The sequence below is a fragment of the Vigna radiata genome, chromosome 1, assembly GCF_000741045.1.
Source record: "Vigna radiata var. radiata cultivar VC1973A chromosome 1, Vradiata_ver6, whole genome shotgun sequence".
NCBI classification, from domain to species: Eukaryota; Viridiplantae; Streptophyta; class Magnoliopsida; order Fabales; family Fabaceae; genus Vigna; species Vigna radiata.
In genome coordinates, this window is record NC_028351.1 from 9,443,961 (window position 1) to 9,464,961 (window position 21,001).

The window sequence follows — 21,001 nt, forward strand, 5'->3', positions numbered from 1 at the left end:
TTTGTTCTTATTTTCTAAGTGTGACTTCATTTTTATGTTTCTTTGATCTTTTAAAAGTTGTCTACATGGTTATTTTACATTTTGAATATCTACTTCAATACAGATTTCATTCTTACCACATTTTGCCTATTTAACTTACTATTTTTAGGTTCTACTTTATCATATTTTTACTTTTACTTACTTTTTGTAATGTCGGTTTTCTATTAGGTAGGTATAACCGTTCTAAACTTGTTAGGACAATTTAAGTTCATAGTTGTTAGGACAATTTAAGCATCTATTCAGTTAAGCATACAAAGTGAGATGCCATAGAACAAAGTACAACCTCTCTTTCACTCCATTTTCATTGCTCTCACTAGTTTTCTTTGTAATTGTATTTGTTTGACCAAGCATTACACTCACTCTCACAAAGCAACTCTCCCTCTCACACATTAATAGAATATCATCATCAAAAAGCAACACATTTGTGCATCGTTAACATCTCCATTTATGCCAAAATTGTCACAAACACCATTCATACCGGTCTATAAGGTTTTTAACAGAATTCTATAAGTACCCTCCCCTACCATTTCGTGCACATTTTATAAATCATGAATGTTATCATCAGTGCTTAAAACAAAAACCAAAGTCACAAAATCATACACCAACAAAATACTATCCACTAAACAACAAGCTTCACAACACGATTCAAACATTAGGAGACAATGAATCACACAAACCAAACCTGTCCAAAAAATGTGGCAACTGAGCACTACACAGCAGCCAACCCAACTTCACGACAAAGCCCTCCTAACTCCAAGCTCCACGAACCACCACCCCTGCCGCAACACCCAGCCACCCAACCTGCAAACCAGCCACCAAAACCGCCGTCAGCGTCCGCAACAACAACCTCTTGAAACTGGCTTAGGACGACCAACCTCGCGCTGACAGAAGACAATATGAACGAAGAGAGAACAACCACCAACCTCGCCGCTAGCGTCCGCACCACCACGCTATTCAAACCGAAGAGCACAATGGAAGATTGGGGAATGAGGGTTTGCAGAGAAATCGTACACCGGAGATTTGGGAACGGCGATTACAATGGAGGATTAGGGAACTATTTTTGCGAAATGGGGTTAGAGGGCAATTGCAGAGATGGCTTGTCTCTCTTGGGCAAAGAACTGTTTTTGCGAAATGGGGGAGCGAAAACCCTATTGTTATTTCATCGAACCACTTAACGAGGGGCAAATAAAGACCTTCGGTAAAGCCTTCGAAAAATTGAATTTACCGAGGGCTTCGAAGCCTTCGGTAAAAAGTCGCCGGTAATTTGCATTTTTCCTGTAGTGAAATATCAAGAAAGTTTTATTGTTTTACAAATTAAATATTTCATTGATAACTTGATAAGTATATATAAAATATATTTTCTAAAATATCAGATATGTGCATACACGAATATATGACACTACTTGAAATATCGGTGAATCATATATAGGGGCTAGAAGAGAAGCAACAAAGTTGGTAACTATCCATAGGCAATAACTATATATATATGGACAAAATTAATTTTAAAACTAATAATTAATTGTATTATATTGAATTGTATTATTTTATATTTTAGTTTTAGAGAATCTCTAAAGTTATAATTTAGTTAATTATTCATTAAGTTAAAACTAATTCATTTTATATCTTTTATTTGTTTGAGAGTCTTTAAAATTGTAGTTTAATTTGATTATTGTTCATTAGACCAAACTTTTGTTGGGCTGATTTGATTGAATTTAATTTATTTTTAGTCGGAGTTGACTTGCTAAAATAATCCAATTTTCGGTAAGAGCTGATTCAATCAAATTTCAGTTGGGACTTACTCGATCGAGTTTCAGTCATGCCTGACTTGACCAAATTTGACCAATTGTTGGGGTTGACTTGGTCAAATTCAATCGATTTTTTATTGGGACTGTCTCGACAATTGGTGCTCGTCTTAATCGAATTTTGCTGATTTTCAATTAGTGTCGACTTGGTCAAATTCAATCAATTTTGATTGAGACCAACTGAACTAAGTTTTGGTCATGGTCGTCCCAACCAAATTCAGTCGGAGCCAACTTGACCAAATTCGACCGATTTTTGGTCAGGATTGAATTGAGCGAGTTTCAATTGTGACCGTTCCAACTGAATTTGTCTGATATTCAATAAGGTCCGATTCAATTATATTTCGATTGAGATTAACTTGACTAAATTTCGTTTTTGGCTTTCTTGACCTAATTCGATCGATTTTAGGTTGGGGTTGACTTGATTGAGTGCGATTGTGTCTGTCCTGACCCAATTAGACTGAATTTCGATTCTAACCTGTTTCGACATTTTGTCTGACTTGCTCGTTTTAACCTTTGATTCGACCGAACTCATATCAAACTTTTAATTTTATTATTTATGGAAGAGCATGTATTACGAAAAAAGTGAGTAAATACTACCTTTTTAGTTTTTTAAATTAAAAATATTGTATTTTGGTTCAAAATTAATATAATTTAGTTCTTGTACAATTTAATTCAAAATTATTATTGTTTGAAAACATGTTAATTTAGTTCAATTCTTATTACACTTCAGTGGAACTTAATGCAATATAATTTAATAAAAAAAGTAGTTAAAGTCAACTAATTTCCAGTTCATTTTAGTTGAAAGAAACTATAATTATTAATTCAATGCAAGTTTTAATAGTATAGTTAATTAAATGTGGTTAATTTTTTTCCAGCCCTATATGTATCAATTAATATAGAAAGAATAATAAACAGGGACTCAATTTCATAAGTATATACCGTAACCATTGAGACATAGTGCATTATAGAAATAAACTTGAAACAACTGCACACAACGATAAGATATTTCTTCCTTTTATTATAATACTTTTAACGTAACATGCATGCAAATCTAACTTATGAAAACACCTATAAGAGCTTAAAGAACTTGAATGCTATAAAGAAACTAAATACACTTATTGTTTGTGATTGATTTATTGAGCTTAATTTGATTTTGCAAGCTGGAACTTAACTTTGAATGGAACATCGCTCAGAGCCAAACGCCGATTGCCATTCTCATCCACAAACACACCAACATCCTTGCACAGGTGTTTGGAAGAAAGGCACACACTGGGACAATAAACAATTTTATAAGCATCATCACACTTCTCAATTTTGAACCAGTTGCGTATGGTTTTCCTACCAGGGTTCCCCTTAGAGCCACCAGTGGTCACAAACCACTCTCCTTTAGAGCCACCAAAGTGGTCCAATTTCCACACCAGAGAATACTCACCACAACTAGTACGATCAGTGGAGAACCCTATGTTCAAATCAGTGGACTCAAGAACAACACCTTCATTGGTGTCAAAGGGTGAAAATGACAGTGGCAACCCAAAAGATCTTTGCACAACCACAACATCAAGAGGGCATGACTCACCAATGTTGGCAAGTGAAAGGCCTTCGGCATTCAAACATTCCAACTTTCCACATCTTGTGAAGGTTCTCATAGCTGGAACAATGTAGTAACTCTTACCAACTTGGAGTTTCTTCCCTGACGTGTCAGCTACTGCCTCTGCTGCTGCATCAGTTGCTCTGAGTAGTGGTTGTAAGCTTAGGGCAAAGAGAAGAACAAAAGCTAGCACTATGTTCTTCATTATTGGTTTGCACATATTATCTAGGTACTTTGTCTTTGGTTACTGAGGGATGGAGCATAATCATAAGAACATGAGTGTGAATTTATAGATAGCTTTAATTAGTTAATCCTTAATTACTAGTTCTATCTTTGAATCCTTAGTATAGTATATATAATATAATCTATATCTTTAGTGTTTGAACAATACAATTGGCCATGTTAAGTGAGTTTATCGGAACCAATGTTCTTTGTGGAAATGGGTTTTTGTTTTGCATATGTATCAGGAGTCATTTTTGTATCTCTTTAGGTCATGATTCAACTCTTCATAGGAATAGTATTTGAAGAGTGATACGTTTTTGTTGATTCTATGGTCTTTTCGCTTATTCTATGGTAGGGAGAGTAAGTGGAATGATGCTCTGAATAGTATATTTGTACGTTTTTCTTCATAATGTACGTAATGAATTTTGTCTATATACGGAATTTCAAATCAGACGCCCAGCTCAGCAAGAAGTTCATAGATCACGTATATATAATATTACCACAGATAATATTACGCAGATATATATCACACAGATTTTGACACAGCAACAACTAGTACTATTAATATCTCCTGAAAATAATACGGCCAGAAAACATTTTCAAATGTTCTACTATGATCAATAACAACACAATTTAAGTACATAAGTATTCTTCTATAATTAAAATTTCAAGCTAATTAAAATTTGAAGTTATAATATATATATATATATATATATATATATATATATATATATATAATAAAATAACATTAAAATCTTTCCGTAGATCAAAATTATAGATTATTTACCAATTATCAAAAATTCATCGAGTAAATATTTGTGAAAAAAATTATCAATGGATGGAAAAATCAATAGGTAATTATCGATGTTGATAATTAATATAGGAGAATCAATAGTAAAATCTGTTGATAATTACTGGCTATTAAAATCTATCTATAATTATCCATAGATTAATATTTGTTGATAACTGTACAGTATGAAGTAGGACGAACAGACGAGACAAGGGACGACCAGTCCAAATAATCATTAAATCGGTACACTTCCAAAAACGCCCGGTCAATAGAGAACGACAACGGAACCGACCGTCTTTATTGTCATGCCCTGGCCGGTTTGAGAATAGAAGAAACACGATTTTAACAGGTAATCAATAAACACCCGGCCGGTTGTCGTGATCAACATTAAACAAGATTAAGAAAGTAAACAAGATTAGGGGCTTCTGGACTGAGATTGGGCTGTCATTAAGAAAAGGCTAAACGCAGCCCACCAAGAAAACTATAAATAGGAGGTCAAAGGTGAGACAGGTAAGAACAGTAAATGCACATTGATATCTGACTGACATTTTCTCTCTCTATCTCTACCGTTGATTTTAGAACTGACTTGAGCATCGGAACCTCTTAGACAGGTACCCGACCGGCTTTGGACTGGAGTTGTGAAACTTATTGAAGCCGAACGACTAGTCCGGAGTGTGCAAGCAAGGACCGAACGGCGAGAAAAAATTGTGAAAGGTTGATTACAGTATACCGAAACAATAACTATAACTGATTTTGATCATGAGTAAAATTGATCAATATTACGATTTACTTTTCATCTTTCTTCTTTTTTTCTCTACTTTCTCCTCTTCCTTTTTCTCTATTGTCACTGTGTCTGTAGTCAATGTCGTCCCCTCTTTTGCTTCTCCTTTTCTTTCTCATCATCATCTTCATGTTATCCTTTTTCTCTTCCTTCATTGTCGGCTCTTTTTCCTTTTTTTTTTCATCTTCATCGTTGTCATTTTTTTTTTCTCTTTTTCCTCCTCTGTTGTTGGCCACCATTGCTTCTATTTTCGCTTCCATGGTGGTCGCCGATGCTACCACCGTCACCTTTACTGCTATTGCCACCACTTTGTCTTCATACTTTTCGTTCTCCTTTTCCTCCTTCTCTCATTTCTCCTCATACTTCTTATCTTTTTCTTTTTTTTTTCTCATCCACTTCCAAATAATTTTACCAAATTTGGTAAAAATTTAATTATCGATAAATTTATTAATAAATTTTAAAAAAATTAAATTACCAAAAATTTATTATTGACGAATTCTAAAAATAATAATTGTCTTAAATTTTATGGACAAATTTTATCCTATTACGGTCAAAATGGAAAACAAAAACTTTGACTCTCATTTAAGAGACTGCTTTACAATAAAAATAAATTAAGTCGATATAACTAATAGTTGCTTTTGTAGACTCCAACAAGTGTTTACATATACTTTTACCGTGACATGGTCAAAGTTGAAAAACATAAACTTTGACTCTCGTTTAATAAAATGCTTTACAATCAAAACAAATTAAGTCCTATCTAACTAATAGTTGCTTATGTAGACTTTACATATACTCGAGAGATGTAGTAAATTATTCAACACCTTTTGGTATGTTATTATTTCAATTTGAAAAGACAATAAATGGCAACAGAAAGAAACTAATCAGATCCTAAACACGAGATAGGAAAAACTTGCCATATTCTAACATGTCATTGTAAGCACAAAACAATACAAACGGATATGACATTTCATTTTATGATTATTGTATCTTGCAGCGTAGAATTTCTTACTTTCCATAAATATATTTCTGTGACTGCTCACGTCTGTTCTTCCGTGCTCATAAATATACTTTCCATAAATATATGTATCAGATTTCTCTAATTTATATCTCCATTAAGCATGGGTTTTGACGTTTTATTCTCCCTTAATTTCACGTTCTTGAATACTAAAGTGTCTTTCCACTTTTCCAAATTTCAATTCCTATCCTATAGATGACAAAACGAGACGAATTCAGAAATATAAACCATTTACTGCGACAAAATTTATCCTACAAACTTAAGATATAAGAGTGAAGATATTTCTTCATTTTATTAACTTCTTTTAACATAACACGATTTCACAATTAACTTGATAAACACAGAATTAAAATAAAACACACTTATTAGTTTGTCAGACATTAATTTGTTCAGGCAAGCTGAAACTTGACTTTGAATGGAACATCGCTCAGAGCCAAACGCTTATAGCCATTTTCATCCACGAAGATGCCAACATCCTTGCACAAGTGCTTGGAGTAAGGGAACAGAGTTGGACAATAGACAATTTTATAAGCACCTTCAAATTTCTCAATCTTGAACCAGTTGCGTATGGTTCCCCAACTAGGGTTTCCCACAGAGCCACCAGTGGTCACAAACCACTGTCTTTTAGCAACATCAAACTGGTCCAGTTTCCACACTGGCGAATACTCAGCACAACTGGTATGATCGGTGGAGAACATGATGTTCAAATCAGTGGACACACGAACAACACCTTTCTTAGGGTTAACGGGTGAGAATGACAATGGCAAGCCACGAGAACCTCTCACAAGCACCACATCAAGAGGGCATGATTCACCGATGCTGGCAAGTGAAAGGCCTCCACTATTCATGCATCTTCCGTATCCTCCGCATCTTGTTGAGGGCACAGCCGGAACAATGTAGTAACTGAGACCAACTCGGAGCTTTTTCCCTGATGTGTCAACCACTTGCTCAGGTGATGCATCAGCTGCTCCAAGTAATGGTTGAGAGCTCAAGGCAAAGAGAAGCAGAAATGCTATCAGTATGTTCTTCATTATTGTTTTGTGTGTAATTCAGGTTATTATTTTGGTTGATGATGGATGGACCATACTGGAGATGTGAAATCTGAATTTATAGATGTCTTCGTTTGATATTAATTCCACCTTTTGGATTCTTTGTAGTTAGTACCATAGAAATAGTATATATTTTCTTTAAGTAATTGAACAATACCATTGGCCATATCAAGTTGATAATTAAATTATTTGAAATCATGTAGCCATGTGCATATGTGTCGCTTACTATGTGTAAACATGGTTGACATTAATGTTTATTTTGATCTTAGGATTTTTTTACAACTAAATGGAAGCCATTTTGAGTCTCTCTAGGTGATGGATAGGATTTGCAGAACGATAAATGTTTTCTTATTGATTGTATGGTCTGTTGGCTCATGTTGTTCATGACTAGATTAGTTGACTTTTTCAAAAGGAGTAGGTAGCCCAATCTGTGTGTTAATGTTTAGAGATATAATTCGACGGATATTCAAAAAGAGATAAGAAGAAAGTTTGAGATAAGATGTAATAATGCTATGAGTAAATAATATTTGAGAAAATATTAAATATCACTATATGGTATCTCATAACATAATTGTTTACGCCCTTTTAAATTCTTGAGTTTCGAGGCTGTCAGTAATAAACGAAGAAACAAGTCTACAGGAAGTATATAGTTTTCTTCAAAAACAATGTGATATTTAGCTATATATAGTGAAAAAACAAAGTTCAGCGCTCCGTGCATGTTCAAAAACAAAAGTCCATCTAAGAAACAAGCTCATTGTGCTGACTAACTGGGGTTATGTTCCTCAGAGATTTAGACAACGCAACCAGATTTGATAGCAAAACATTGGATGTTATTGAATGTTACAATTACTACAATACAATCTCCTGGAATGGAATACTGGCAGAAGATTGCAGAAAGCAGAAACATATGAAAGCAGGCCATGGCTAAAACAGGATTCGACTTTCCCGCAAAAAATATTCAAATAATAGAAACTAAACATAAATTTGCGATGTTTTTTTTAGTGAATTTCTTATGTTGATGGGTCCAACAGTATTAAGCAAATCTAGGATTTTAGTAATATAAATGTGGATGTTTATCCTGAATCCCATGGATAAGAAAGCAGCCTATAAATTGATTCAAACTATCTAGCTAAACTCCATCCATCAACCAATATACAAATTACTCAAACCAATACAAAATAAACAGTGATGAAGACAACATTGTTAGCTTTTGTCCTTTTCTTTGCCCTGATCTCACAACCACTTCTGGGAGCTGCTGAAGCTTCACCTGAAGAAGTAGTTGACACATCAGGCAAGCTGCTACGTGCTGGTGTGAACTACAATATTCTTCTGTCCATGCCCTACACCAATAGTAGAAGTCCAAAAGGCCTTGGCCTCTCAAAGATTGGTAAATCATGCCCTCTGGATGTAGTGGTTGTGGACAGATATCATAGTTTGCCACTAAGGTTTATACCTGTTAACCCGAAAAAGGGTGTTATACGTGTCTCCACTGACCTAAACATCATGTTCCCTCCTAACATCACTTGCCCTCACCATTCCACGGTGTGGAAGCTTGAGAGTTTTCAGGTTTCTAAGGGACGCTCACTATCGTTGGTTTCAACCGGTGGTGTTAAGGGCAACCCTGGTCGGGAAACCATAGGAAATTGGTTCAAGATTGAGAAGTACGGTGGTGCTTATAAACTGGTTTATTGTCCCAGCGTGTGCCCTTATTGCAAGCGTGTTCAGTGTGAGAATGTTGGAATGTTTGTTGATGAGAAAGGGAATCACCGTTTGGCTCTAAGTGCTGTTCCATTCCAAGTTAAATTCGCCAGGGCCTAACCATAGTTCCTCTTGTTGCGCACCAACAACTAAGTGTTTAACTGTTTCTGATAATAAGGTGTTCGTTCCATGTTAATTTGTGAGGATACCCTAATTATAGGTGAAATCCTTGTTATGAAATAAATAAGTACTCAAATAATTAAACACAGAATATCCACTCCTTTAATTACATGCCAAAAATGCTTTATTACCACTTTGCTTAAGTCTGCATTAGGATGATCCTGCGACTGTGTGTTGATTATTGATCACTTCAAAACCATTCATTCCATTCACAATTCACAAGTTATCTTTGTCCTCCATTGATTTTCATTCAATAATTGTTTACATGTGGAGCTTGATATTAAATAGTAGAAAATTTATAGACATAGGAAGGAAAGTTATTAAGAAAGTTCATGTATAGTAAAGATGAGTAACAGTACATTTCCCTGGCAGCCCTATGTATATTAATGAATGGTAGCCCTGCAGGAAGAGGGAGTATGATTAATGTTCCTCTCCTCTTACTGGCAAGAGGTTTATTGTAAGAAAAGTTGTAGGTATTTGTTCATTAATATTTATTGTTACGTTGAACACTTATCAAAGTAAAACATCTTGTTAATTATAGAAGAGGAGCATGGTATTGAATCTAATTCATCAATAGGAATTGTGTCTAAGTGCACAGTTACTTTTTTGTCTTTTAGATGTGTCTAAGATAGGTATATATGTCTTCCCTTGTTAGCTAAAATAATTTAGAAATGAGAAAACTAACTATAAAAATGAAAACAAAGACAAAACTTGAAAGGCAGAATATACATCAAATCTTAATCAATCATAGTTTTTGGGATTTGAAAGGGGAATTATAATGCAAAACTAAATAGAGTGGTGATACTCAGGTTGGATTGTTTGTGAGGCTAGATAAAATTAATAATAAAAAGAAAGAGAACAACATAAAAGAACCTGTAAAAAACTTGCATGTCAACATTAAACCTGTGTGTATTTTAAGAAAGAATGGTTGTGATTGGGATGTGTTGAGATGACTGTCTTCATCTGTGTTTGCTTAAGGATCATCATATCGAATGTCTTCCATAACTTTTTATCAAACCTTCATATGTGATCTTCACATGATTCCATTCCTTTTCTAAAGACACTTCTTCCATCATATCATCATCGGTGGACAAAATGTGAGTGTAGATGTGTATAATCCGATTCTAACATCTTCACTTCTCTATTCAGATAATGTAACAAATATTGTTTTCTAACTCTCCCATTAATTAACATAATGTGTCTAACCAATCCTGTCATGTTATCACCCAGTACAAGTGCAATAAGATGACAAAGAACTTTGGCAGGGAATATATATTTCGAAAACTAGAAAGAAATTGAAGGTTCCTTCCTTTGTTTATGGAACCACTATGGAATACTTCCTCTTAGAAAGATAAAGTGAGTCCCCCGTCGTGAAACTATTGTTAATCATAATTTATCAAAAATTCATTAAATTAGTTACATATTATCAAATTAAATTCGTTAAAAACATGACTAAACTTGATTTAACAGAATGCTTGAACATGTGGAAATCAAGGATATAAAATTTATTTCCTTGGAATATTTCAAGTTTGGTGGAACCCCTCTAATTTCCTGAAGATGCTTGCAATCATTCACATCAAGAGAAAATAGGTTGTTAAATTCTTTGATGCATTCAAGAAGGAATGTGACATTACTTTCCCTAGCCTTAAATGACTCACTTGAGCTAACAACTTGAAACTTGTTGAAAAAATAATCATTATTCAAGTTGCAAGATAAAAGCCAAAACTTATGTATCTTTGGAGATACCATTGAACCCACTTTTTCTTCACCCTCTTCTGATTTTACCCATTGCCATCCCTTGCCTTTATAAATCTAAAATCAGACGATTCAGGCATTAAAATAGTGCTACTTAACTGAACAAAATCACAACTCATCTGTAATTCTTGGAGTCCAATAAGATTATGAAGTAAAACTGGAAAGTCTTTTATGGGAGGTTCAAACAAACTAAGTCCAAAGATGGATGCGGATTGTGCTGCATATGTCCCAAGATGCATATCTTGACAAAAACATGGGAATAACTCAACCCTTTGTAAGGTGAGGTTTGCACCCACTTATAACTAGACATGAATGGTGGTCCGATAGCGACCTGATAGCGGGTAGAACAACATGGCCAACAACAACAAATATCGCTAGGATAGACTCTAATCATGGCTCTGATATCATGTTAGAAGTGGACTTTAAGTCTAACTCAACCCCACAAAACCGGCTTGTAAGGTGAGATTTGTACCCACTTATATACTATGAATTGGCCTTATCTCTAGTCAACGTGAGACTTCCAACATAGTCGATAGGAAGAGCTTCACCAAATCTTTTTCGTGTGACCTTTTGCACCCACTTATATACTATGAATTGGCTTTATCTCTAGTCAATGTAAGACTTCCAACATAGTCAATAGGAAGAGCTTTACCAAATCTTTTTCGTGTGACCTTTTGCAAAGTGGGGATGAATATTTTGGGTGCCTTTGCTTTAGGCAAGGGACATGTGAAGTTTCTTGTAGTTGAAATCGACTACTTCAACAAATGGATAGAGGCCGAGCCCTAGTTACTATCACGCTCAATAAGTTCAATGGTTTGTCTGGAAAAATATAGTTTACTGTTATAGAGTCTCGTATACCGTCATCACTAATAATGGATGTCAGTTTAAAGATAAGGAGTTAGCCAAGTTCTACATGGGACTCGGGATATGGGGACAAGTATAACGCTTTACAAATTAACTTAAAAGCCTCGATGCAACCGCAACAGTTATGATGTAGCTGTGTCAATGCTACATTCAACTGCCTGAGGATACCTATGGTGAATTCATCGAACGGGATCTAGACTCTAAAAAGTGTTTACATATACTGGAGAGATGTAATAAATTATTCAACACCTTTATTATGTTATTATTTCAATTTAAAAAGACAATGACAAAAGAAAGAAACTTGCCATATTCTAACATGTAATGGATATGACATTTCATTTTATGATTATTGTATCTTGCAGCGTAGGATTTCTTACTTTCCATAAATATATTTCTGTGACTGGTCACGTCTGTTCTTCCGTGTAACTTTCATTAATATATATATTTTCCATAAATATATGTATAAGATTTTTCTCATATATATATCTCCATTAAGCATGGATTTTGAATACATTATTCAACGTTTTATTCTCCCTAACGTTCTTGAATACTAAAGTGTCTTTCCACTTTTCCAAATTTTAATTCCTGAGAAAATTTATTATAAAACTTAAGACATAAAAGTGAAGATATTTCTTCATTTTATTAACTTCTTTTAACATAACATGCATTCACAATTAACTTGATAAAAACACTGAATTAAAACAAAACACACTTATTAGTTTGTCAGACATTAATTTGTTCAGGCAAGCTGAAACTTGACTTTGAATGGAACATCGCTTAGAGCCAAACGCTTATAGGCCTTTTCATACAGAAAGAGGCCAACATCTTTGCACAAGTGCTTGGAATAAGGGAACAGAGTTGGACAATAAACAATTTTGTAAGCATCTTCAAACTTCTCAATCTTGAACCAGTTTCGTATGGTTCCCCAACCAGGGTTTCCCACAGACCCACCAGTGGTCACAAACCACTGTCCTTTAGCAACATCAAAGTGGTCCAGTTTCCACACTGGCGAATACTTAGCACATCTGGTATGATCGGTGGAGAACATGATGTTCAAATCAGTGGACACACGAACAGTACCTTTCTTAGGGTCAACGGGTGAGAATGACAATGGCAAGCCACGAGACCCTCCCACAAACACCACATCAAGAGGGCATGATGATTCACCAAGGCTGGCAAGTGAAAGGCCTCCACTTTTGAAGCATATTCCGTACCTTGAGCATCCTATATAGGGCGTAACGGGAACAATGTAATATCTGAGACCAACTCGGAGCTTTTTCCCTGATGTATCAACCACTTGCTCAGGTGATGCATCTGCTGCTCCAAGTAGTGGTTGAGAGCTCAAGGCAAAGAGAAGCACGAATGCCAGCAACAGGTTCTTCATTACTGATATATCTGTATAATTCAGGTAGTTATGTTCTTGTATTCTTTTTCGTCACTGATGGATGGACCATAATAGAGATGAGAAGTACGAATTTATAGATGTCTTTATTTAATACTAATTCCACGATTTAGATGCTTGATTGTTAGTGAAATAGAAACAGTATATATTTTCTTTCAATATTTGAACAATACCATTGGCCATATCGAGTTCATATCTGAAATCTTGTAGCCATGTTTATCTATGTGTAAACAGGCTTGCCATATCAGTGTTCTTTGTGGTCTTAGCATTTTATTTGTAACTAGCTGGAATCCATTTTTGCGTCTCTCTAGGTGATGGATAGGTTTTTAGAACGATAAATCTTTTCTTATTTATTCCATGGTATTTCGCTCATGTAATTCATGACTACATTAATTGACTTTTTCAACATGCAGCAATCTGTGGGTCAATGTTTAAACATGCAGCAAAGGTCAATGATTGAAAAACCTTTATCTTTCTGCTGGCTTTGTAATTAGACGACTTTGACTTCGAATTTAATTCAATGTGAATTACAAATCTAGCTACAGTCTTATGTGACATTAAAGTAGTTCAAAGTTTCATGCAGTATTCTTAAATATATAGTTTCAAAGATATCCAAAATAAGAAGAAAAGAAGGAATTATTTGAGCTAATATACATAATTAATATCATTTAATCCATATCAATATGATATGTCAGTGATAAACAAAGAAACGAGTAAGAAATTTATATTTTTTTTTCTTCTTCAAAATGTTGTACATTTTCATATACATAGAAAAAGGGTTAAGGTTTATGTTTAAAAGAAAAAGTCCATCTCAGAAGCAAGCTCATTGATGCTGACTGATTGCGTATACAGTCCTCAGATATTTAGACAGCGCTATCAGATTTGATAGCAACTATTAGATATTATAATTGCTACAATACAATCTCGTGGAAAGGAATACAGGCAAATGATATTTGTTTTGGAGAAAGAAAAAACATATTAAAGCAGGCCATGGCTTAAACAGGATTAGACTTTCCGGCAGAAAATATTCAAATAATAGCAACTAAACTTAAACTTGCTCATTTTTAGTGAATTTCTTATGTTAATGAAAATATGGGTCCAACAGTATTAAGCAAATCAAAGATCTTATTTACATAATTGTTGATGTTTATCCTGAACACCATGCATAAGAACCAACCTATAAATTCATGCAAAACCATCTTCCTAAACTCCATCCATCAACCAAAATACAAATTACTCAAACCAATAAAAAATAAACAGTGATGAAGACAACATTGTTCGCTTTTGTTCTTCTCTTTGCCCTGATCTCACAACCACTTCTGGGAGCAGCTGAAGCTTCACCTGATGAAGTAGTTGACACATCAGGCAAGCTGCTACGTGCTGGTGTGAACTACAACATTCTTCTATCCATGCCTTACAGTAAATGTAGAAGTCCACAAGGCCTTGGCCTCTCAAAGATTGGTAAATCATGCCCTCTGGATGTTGTGGTTGTGGATAGATATCATAGTTTGCCACTAAGGTTTATACCTGTTAACCCGAAAAAGGGTGTTATACGTGTCTCCACAGACCTAAACATCATGTTCCCTCCTAACATCACTTGCCCTCACCATTCCACAGTGTGGAAGCTTGATAACTTTCAGGTTTCTAAGGGACGCTTTGTGTCAACTGGTGGTGTTAAGGGCAATCCTGGGAGGGAAACCATTGGAAATTGGTTCAAGATTGAGAAGTATGGTGGTGCTTATAAACTAGTTTATTGTCCCAGTTTGTGCCCTTCTTGCAAGGATGTTGTGTGCGAGAATGTTGGGATGTTGGCTGATGAGAAAGGGAACCATCGTTTGGCTCTAAGTGCTGTTCCCTTCCAAGTTAAATTCCTCAAGGCCTAACCACAGTTCCTCTTGTTGTGCACCACCAACTATGAATGTTTTCAGTGTGTTTCTGATAATGATGTGTGTTCTTTACATCTTATTTTGTGAGGATATATACCCTAATTTATAGGGGAATTCCTTGTTATGATGAATAAGTATTGAAATAAAATGGACAAATGTTTTCTTCTAATTTTACATGTGGAACTGCAAAAATGTTAGTGGAAGAGGTGATAAAGTAGAAGAGAGAATTCGAATTTACTTGTTTGAAAATGCCAAGTATAATTCATAGGTGCTAATGAAGAGATTTAGACTCTCTTCTAAGAGTTTCTCTAATTAAAACTCTACTATAAAATTTTCTACATCCTTCACTAATAAAGGCTTTTTAGATTTTCTAGACTTTACATAGGGAAACTCAAGAGTCATTTTAGATATTTCTACATTTCAAATTACAATAACATTTCTCCTTCTTAATTTGAAATTTTCTTTTGACACCAATTTTTGTTCTTAGTCTTCAATACTGTCCATATTTTAATGGTTTTGTGAAGATATATGCAACTTGATCTCGAGTATTGACATGCTTGAGCTTTACTTCATTTGTAGTAATGGATTCTCTTATGAAATGATATCTAGTGTCTATATGAAGATATCTTCCTTTAATTGCTTAACCTCTAAGCTCAAGTACTATGGCATGAGCTCTAGTTATGTGATGAGTACCTTTAATCTTGAACTTGATTTTTGTGCTTTAAAATATTATTTTAATTAGAATTAGTTATAATTGAATAAACAAAAAACATGTTTTCTATTTTTGAGTCTTTTTAAGTTTGTTTTTCATTAGTTTACTCGTTAAAAAAATCTTTGCTGAGAACATAAACTCCTAAAAACATATTTAAGCTAAGGAAAAGAGTTATTTGCAAAAGTATTTTCTGTGGTGAATTAGTATCACCATTATGGTTGCATGAGATATGAGCCAAATTTTATAAGAAATTGACATTACTCTCTATCCAAAACCTTAAGATAATGGATTAATGAGTCTTTCATCTTTATATAGTGTTCTACTTCCTCATTTTTATCCAATGTGGGACTTGAACTCACACTTGCATTCCCAACATCTCTTTCCTTTTCACCACATTCTATTGACACTAAAGCCACTCCAGTATCCAACTTAATATTCTCCCTTCATATGCCGCTCTTGAATTCTTAACAGTGTTTCTCCCCTTTTTCAAATTTCAATTCCTGAGCTGAAGATGACAAAACGAGACGGATAGTAGGACTAAGTTCACAAATATAAACCATTTACCGAGACAAAATTTACTATGTAAACATAAGACATAAAAGTGAAGATACTTCCATGCAAAATTAACATTATAAAAACTGAATTAAAGAAAACACTTATTAGTTTGTGATCAGACATTAATTTGTTCAGGCAAGCTGAAACTTGATTTTGAATGCAACATCGCTTAGAGCCAAACGCTTATAGCCATTTTCATCCACAAAGATGCCAACATCGTTGCACAAGTGCTTGGAATAAGGGAACAGAGTTGGACAATAGACAATTTTATAAGCATCTTCAAACTTCTCAATCTTGAACCAGTTTCGTATGGTTCCCCAACCAGGGTTTCCGACAGACCCACCAGTGGTCACAAACCTATGTCCTTTCGCAACATCAAAGTGGTCCAGTTTCCACACTGGCGAATACTCAGCACAACTGGTATGATCGGTGGAGAACATGATGTTCAAATCAGTGTGTTGAAATATAAATTGATTTTGTTATTGGGCCTATAAGATAAAAGCCCAAGTAGAGAAGGCCCAAATAGAATTCTAGAAAATCCTATCTAGAAGATTCTAGAATGATGTACAAAAATATCTAGGGATGTTTATCCATAAGATGTTTCTAGGAAAGTTTAGAATTGTAGGAATGTTTTAGAAAGTTCTAGAGAATGAATTATAGCTCTTAGATGAATGATGTGGTGGCAAGATCCTAGCCATTGGTTAAGGAGGTGCCACTGGTATAAATAGGAAATGGTTGTATCATTTCTATGCAAGCCAAAAAGATTAGAAGCCTTCAATATTACAAGTCTTTCATCCTCTCAATATCTTCCAACCTCTCCCAATCTTAAAACTTCCTTCTAGCCATTAAAGTTTCCTCCCAACAAAGTGGTATCAGAGCCATAAGATCCTCATAGAAATGGCAAATACCGGAGTTCCCTTTCAAGTCCCGATGCTCACTAAGAGCAACTATGACAATTGGAGCTTAAGGATGGTAGCTCTCCTTGGTGCACATGATGTGTGGGAGGTGGTCGAGAAGGGCCATACTGAGCCAGAGAATGTAGAAAGTCTTTCTCAAGCTCAAAAGGATAGCTTGAGAGACTCAAGGAAGAGAGACAAGAAAGCTCTTTGTCTAATCTATCAAGGATTAGATGAAGATACTTTTGAGAAGATTTCTGGAGTCAAGTCAGCCAAGGAAGCATGGGAGAAGCTCAAAATCTCTTACAAGGGAGCAGATCAAGTAAAAAAGGTACGTCTTTAAACTTTGAGAGGAGAGTTTGAAGCTTTGCATATGAAGGAAGGAGAACTAGTCTCTGATTACTTTTCAAGAGTTTTAACGGTTACTAATAACCTAAAAAGAAATGGTGAGAAGCTAGATGATGTAAGAATTATGGAGAAAATTCTTAGATCATTAGATCCAAAGTTCGAACATATTGTCACCATTACCGAAGAAACCAAGGACTTGGAGGCTATGTCAATAGAGCAACTTCTTGGTTCATTGCAAGCTTATGAAGAAAAGAAAAAGAAGAAGGAAGAGATCGTGGAACAAGTCCTCAAGGTACACATTGATTCAAGAAAAGAAGAAAATGCACACAACCAATCAAGGCGGAGTTATAGTCAAGAACAAGGACGAGGGCGTGCATATGGACGTGGACAAGGACGAAAGCCTAACAACAATAACCAAAGAGGAGAAAGCTCTAACAGAGGTCGTGGGAGAGGAAATCCAAATTCAAGGTATAACAAGTCACGAATCAAGTGTTACAATTGTGATAAGTTTGAACATTATGCTTCTGAATGTAGAGCCCCTAACAAGAATAAAGTCGAAGAGAAAGCCAATTATGCTAAAGAAAGGTGTCAAGAAGATGGTACCTTGCTATTGGCTTACAAGGGCCAAGATAAAGGCGAGGATAATCAGTGGTACCTTGACAGTGGAGCAAGTAACCATATGTGTGGGAAGAGAAGCATGTTCGTAGAGCTTGACGAATCAGTAGAGGGAAACGTGGCTTTTGGAGATGAATCAAAGGTGGCGGTGAAAGGAAAAGGTAATGTCCTCATCCGACTAAAGAATGGAGAACATCAATTTATTTCCAAACGTATATTATGTGCCAAGCATGAAAAGCAACATCTTGAGCTTAGGAAAACTCTTAGAGAAAGGTTATGATATTCAACTTAAGAATAATAACCTTTCTATAAGAGATAATACAAGTAGATTCATTACAAAGGTGCCAATGACAAGAAATAGAATGTTCGTGCTCAACATTCAAAGTGATGGCCCACAATGTCTCAAGATGTGTTACAAAGACCAATCATGGCTTTGACATCTTCGATTTGGCCATCTTAATTTTAAAGGATTAGAGTTGCTCTCCAAGAAGGCAATGGTGAGAGGGCTGCCTTCTATTACTCACCCCAACCAAGTTTGTGAAGGATGTCTACTTGGAAAACAATTTCGATTGAGTTTTCCGAAGGAGTCAGACACAAGAGCCCAAAAGCCATTAGAACTCATTAACACTGATGTGTGTGGACCAATCAAGCCAAGATCACTCGGTAAGAGTAATTATTTCCTTCTCTTCATTGATGATTTTTCAAGAAAAACATGGGTATATTTCTTAAAAGAAAAATCAAAAGTATTCGAGAATTTCAAGAAGTTTAAAGCCCATATTGAGAAGGAAAGTGGCCTTCTGATCAAAGCTTTGAGATCTGATCGTGGAGGAGAGTTCACATCAAAAGAGTTTCAGAAGTATTGTGAAGACAATAGGATCAGACGACAATTGACAGTACCAAGATCCCCTCAACAAAATGGAGTGGCGGAAAGGAAGAATAGAACTATCCTGAAGATGGCAAGGAGCATGCTTAAAAGCAAGAGACTTCCAAAGGAGTTTTGGGCTGAAGCCGTTGCATGTGCAGTCTATCTAACCAACCGCTCTCCAACAAGAAGTGTTAATGGAAAAACACCACAAGAAGCATGGAGCGGAAGAAAGCTAGGTATTTCTCATCTTAGAGTCTTTGGAAGTATAGCTCATGTGCATGTGCCAGATGAGAAACGAAGTAAACTTGATGACAAAAGTGAAAAATACATCTTTATTGGTTACGACGCCAACTCCAAAGGGTACAAACTCTACAATCCTGATTCAAGGAAAACAATCATCAGTCGGAATGTAGTGTTTGATGAAGAAGGAGAATGGGATTGGTCGACAAATTGTGAGGACCATACCTTCTTCTCGTGCGTTGAAGAAGATGATGTGGAACAACAACAACAACAATCACAAGAGGCACCTGCTACTCCACCCACTTCACCAAATACAACTCTTCAAGATGATGAAAGCTCAAGTGAAAGAATTCCACGTTTTCGAAATCTCCAAGAAATTTATGAGGTAACTNAAAATCTAGACAATGTTACCTTATTTTGTCTATTTGCAAACTGTGAGCCCATGAACTTCCAAGAAGCAACTGAAAAGAAGANTTGGAGAAATGCAATGGATGAAGAGATCGAGGCAATAAAGAAGAATGACACTTGGGAGCTAGTCTCGCTTCCAAAAGGGCACAAAGCAATTGGTGTCAAGTGGGTCTACAAAGCAAAGAAGGACTCCAAAGGAGAAGTTCAGAGATACAAAGCAAGATTGGTGGCAAAGGGCTACAGTCAAAGGGCTGGCATCGACTATGATGAGGTATTTGCTCCTGTTGCTCGACTAGAAACTGTTAGACTTATTATATCATTAGCAGCTCAAAATAATTGGAAGATACACCAAATGGATGTTAAGTCTGCCTTCTTAAATGGAGTTCTTGAGGAAGAAGTCTACATTGAGCAACCACAAGGGTATGAAGTTAAAGGAGAAGAAGATAAAGTCTTGAGATTAAAGAAGGCTCTTTATGGATTGAAACAAGCACCGAGAGCTTGGAATGTTCGGATTGACAAGTACTTCAAAGAAGCGAATTTCATCAAGTGTCCATACGAGCATGCACTCTATATCAAAGCTCAAGGTAAAGATATTTTGATTGTATGCTTGTATGTCGATGACTTGATATTCACAGGGAACAATCCAAGCATGTTTTAAGAATTCAAGAAGGATATGACCATGGAATTTGAAATGACCGACATGGGACTTATGGCATATTATCTCGGAATTGAAGTAAAGCAAGGAAATGAAGGAATCTTTATTACTCAAGAAAGTTATGCCAAAGACCTCCTCAAGAAATTCAAGATGGATGATGCTAATCCAGTTGGTACTCCTATGGAATGTGGCATCAAGTTGAGTAAGAATGAAGAGGGAGAAAAAGTGGATCCAACCCTCTATAAAAGTCTTGTTGGAAGTTTGCGCTATTTAACTTGTACAAGACCAGACATTCTCTATGCCGTTGNAGTCGTGAGTCGGTACATGGAAGCTCCAACAACTACTCACTTTAAGTCTGCGAAGAGGATTCTTCGATATATCAAAGGTACGACAACTTTTGGCCTATATTATTCCATTTCTAACGATTACAAGCTTGTTGGATATAGTGATAGCNATTGGAGTGGAGATATGGATGACCGAAAGAGCACAAGTGGATTTGTGTTCTACATGGGAGACACAGCTTTTACTTGGATGTCCAGGAAGCAGCCTATTGTCACTTTGTCTACATGTGAAGCAGAGTATGTAGNTGCAACTTCATGCGTTTGCCATGCTGTTTGGCTANGCAACCTATTGAAG

General features: G+C 35.6%; 6 protein-coding genes across 6 annotated transcripts; 3 read left to right on the forward strand and 3 right to left on the reverse strand.

Moving 5' to 3' along the window:
• Window positions 1-2,983: 2,983 nt before the first annotated feature.
• On the reverse strand, window positions 2,984-3,675 carry LOC106757033 (kunitz trypsin inhibitor 2-like). Its single transcript, XM_014639619.2, has one exon. It carries the CDS (start codon window positions 3,647-3,649, stop codon window positions 2,984-2,986), a length of 666 nt encoding a protein of 221 aa, XP_014495105.2. The 5' UTR covers window positions 3,650-3,675.
• A 2,821-nt stretch (window positions 3,676-6,496) lies between these two features.
• On the reverse strand, window positions 6,497-7,310 carry LOC106757041 (miraculin-like). The gene has a single exon (XM_014639624.2). It carries the CDS (start codon window positions 7,266-7,268, stop codon window positions 6,627-6,629), a length of 642 nt encoding a protein of 213 aa, XP_014495110.1. The 5' UTR covers window positions 7,269-7,310; the 3' UTR covers window positions 6,497-6,626.
• Window positions 7,311-8,441: 1,131 nt separating this feature from the next.
• On the forward strand, window positions 8,442-9,274 carry LOC106769028 (miraculin-like). Its single transcript, XM_014654476.2, has one exon. It carries the CDS (start codon window positions 8,475-8,477, stop codon window positions 9,102-9,104), a length of 630 nt encoding a protein of 209 aa, XP_014509962.1. The 5' UTR covers window positions 8,442-8,474; the 3' UTR covers window positions 9,105-9,274.
• A 3,218-nt stretch (window positions 9,275-12,492) lies between these two features.
• On the reverse strand, window positions 12,493-13,212 carry LOC106757050 (kunitz trypsin inhibitor 2-like). The gene has a single exon (XM_014639633.2). It carries the CDS (start codon window positions 13,165-13,167, stop codon window positions 12,523-12,525), a length of 645 nt encoding a protein of 214 aa, XP_014495119.1. The 5' UTR covers window positions 13,168-13,212; the 3' UTR covers window positions 12,493-12,522.
• A 1,199-nt stretch (window positions 13,213-14,411) lies between these two features.
• LOC106768679 (miraculin) lies at window positions 14,412-15,218 on the forward strand. The gene has a single exon (XM_014653945.2). The coding sequence runs from the start codon at window positions 14,448-14,450 to the stop codon at window positions 15,066-15,068; it is 621 nt and encodes a 206-aa protein (XP_014509431.1). The 5' UTR covers window positions 14,412-14,447; the 3' UTR covers window positions 15,069-15,218.
• A 2,017-nt stretch (window positions 15,219-17,235) lies between these two features.
• Window positions 17,236-19,767, forward strand: LOC111241414. The gene is made up of 5 exons (XM_022779307.1): window positions 17,236-17,565; window positions 17,614-18,358; window positions 18,666-18,860; window positions 18,930-19,643; window positions 19,742-19,767. Exons 1-5 carry the CDS (start codon window positions 17,236-17,238, stop codon window positions 19,765-19,767), a joined length of 2,010 nt encoding a protein of 669 aa, XP_022635028.1.
• Window positions 19,768-21,001: the final 1,234 nt, after the last annotated feature.

Excerpts from the sequence above, each read along its gene's own strand:
- LOC106757033 (XM_014639619.2), bottom strand. The coding sequence starts at position 3,649 with ATGTGCAAACCAATAATGAAGAACATAGTGCTAGCTTTTGTTCTTCTC.
- LOC106768679 (XM_014653945.2), top strand. The coding sequence starts at position 14,448 with ATGAAGACAACATTGTTCGCTTTTGTTCTTCTCTTTGCCCTGATCTCA.
- LOC106769028 (XM_014654476.2), top strand. The coding sequence starts at position 8,475 with ATGAAGACAACATTGTTAGCTTTTGTCCTTTTCTTTGCCCTGATCTCA.
- LOC111241414 (XM_022779307.1), top strand. The coding sequence starts at position 17,236 with ATGGCAAATACCGGAGTTCCCTTTCAAGTCCCGATGCTCACTAAGAGC. Across the intron at positions 17,566-17,613 it reads GAGCAGATCAAGTAAAAAAG|GAAGGAGAACTAGTCTCTGA; the intron begins GTACGTCTTTAA and ends TTGCATATGAAG. Across the intron at positions 18,359-18,665 it reads GGTGGCGGTGAAAGGAAAAG|GATTAGAGTTGCTCTCCAAG; the intron begins GTAATGTCCTCA and ends TTAATTTTAAAG.
- LOC106757041 (XM_014639624.2), bottom strand. The coding sequence starts at position 7,268 with ATGAAGAACATACTGATAGCATTTCTGCTTCTCTTTGCCTTGAGCTCT.
- LOC106757050 (XM_014639633.2), bottom strand. The coding sequence starts at position 13,167 with ATGAAGAACCTGTTGCTGGCATTCGTGCTTCTCTTTGCCTTGAGCTCT.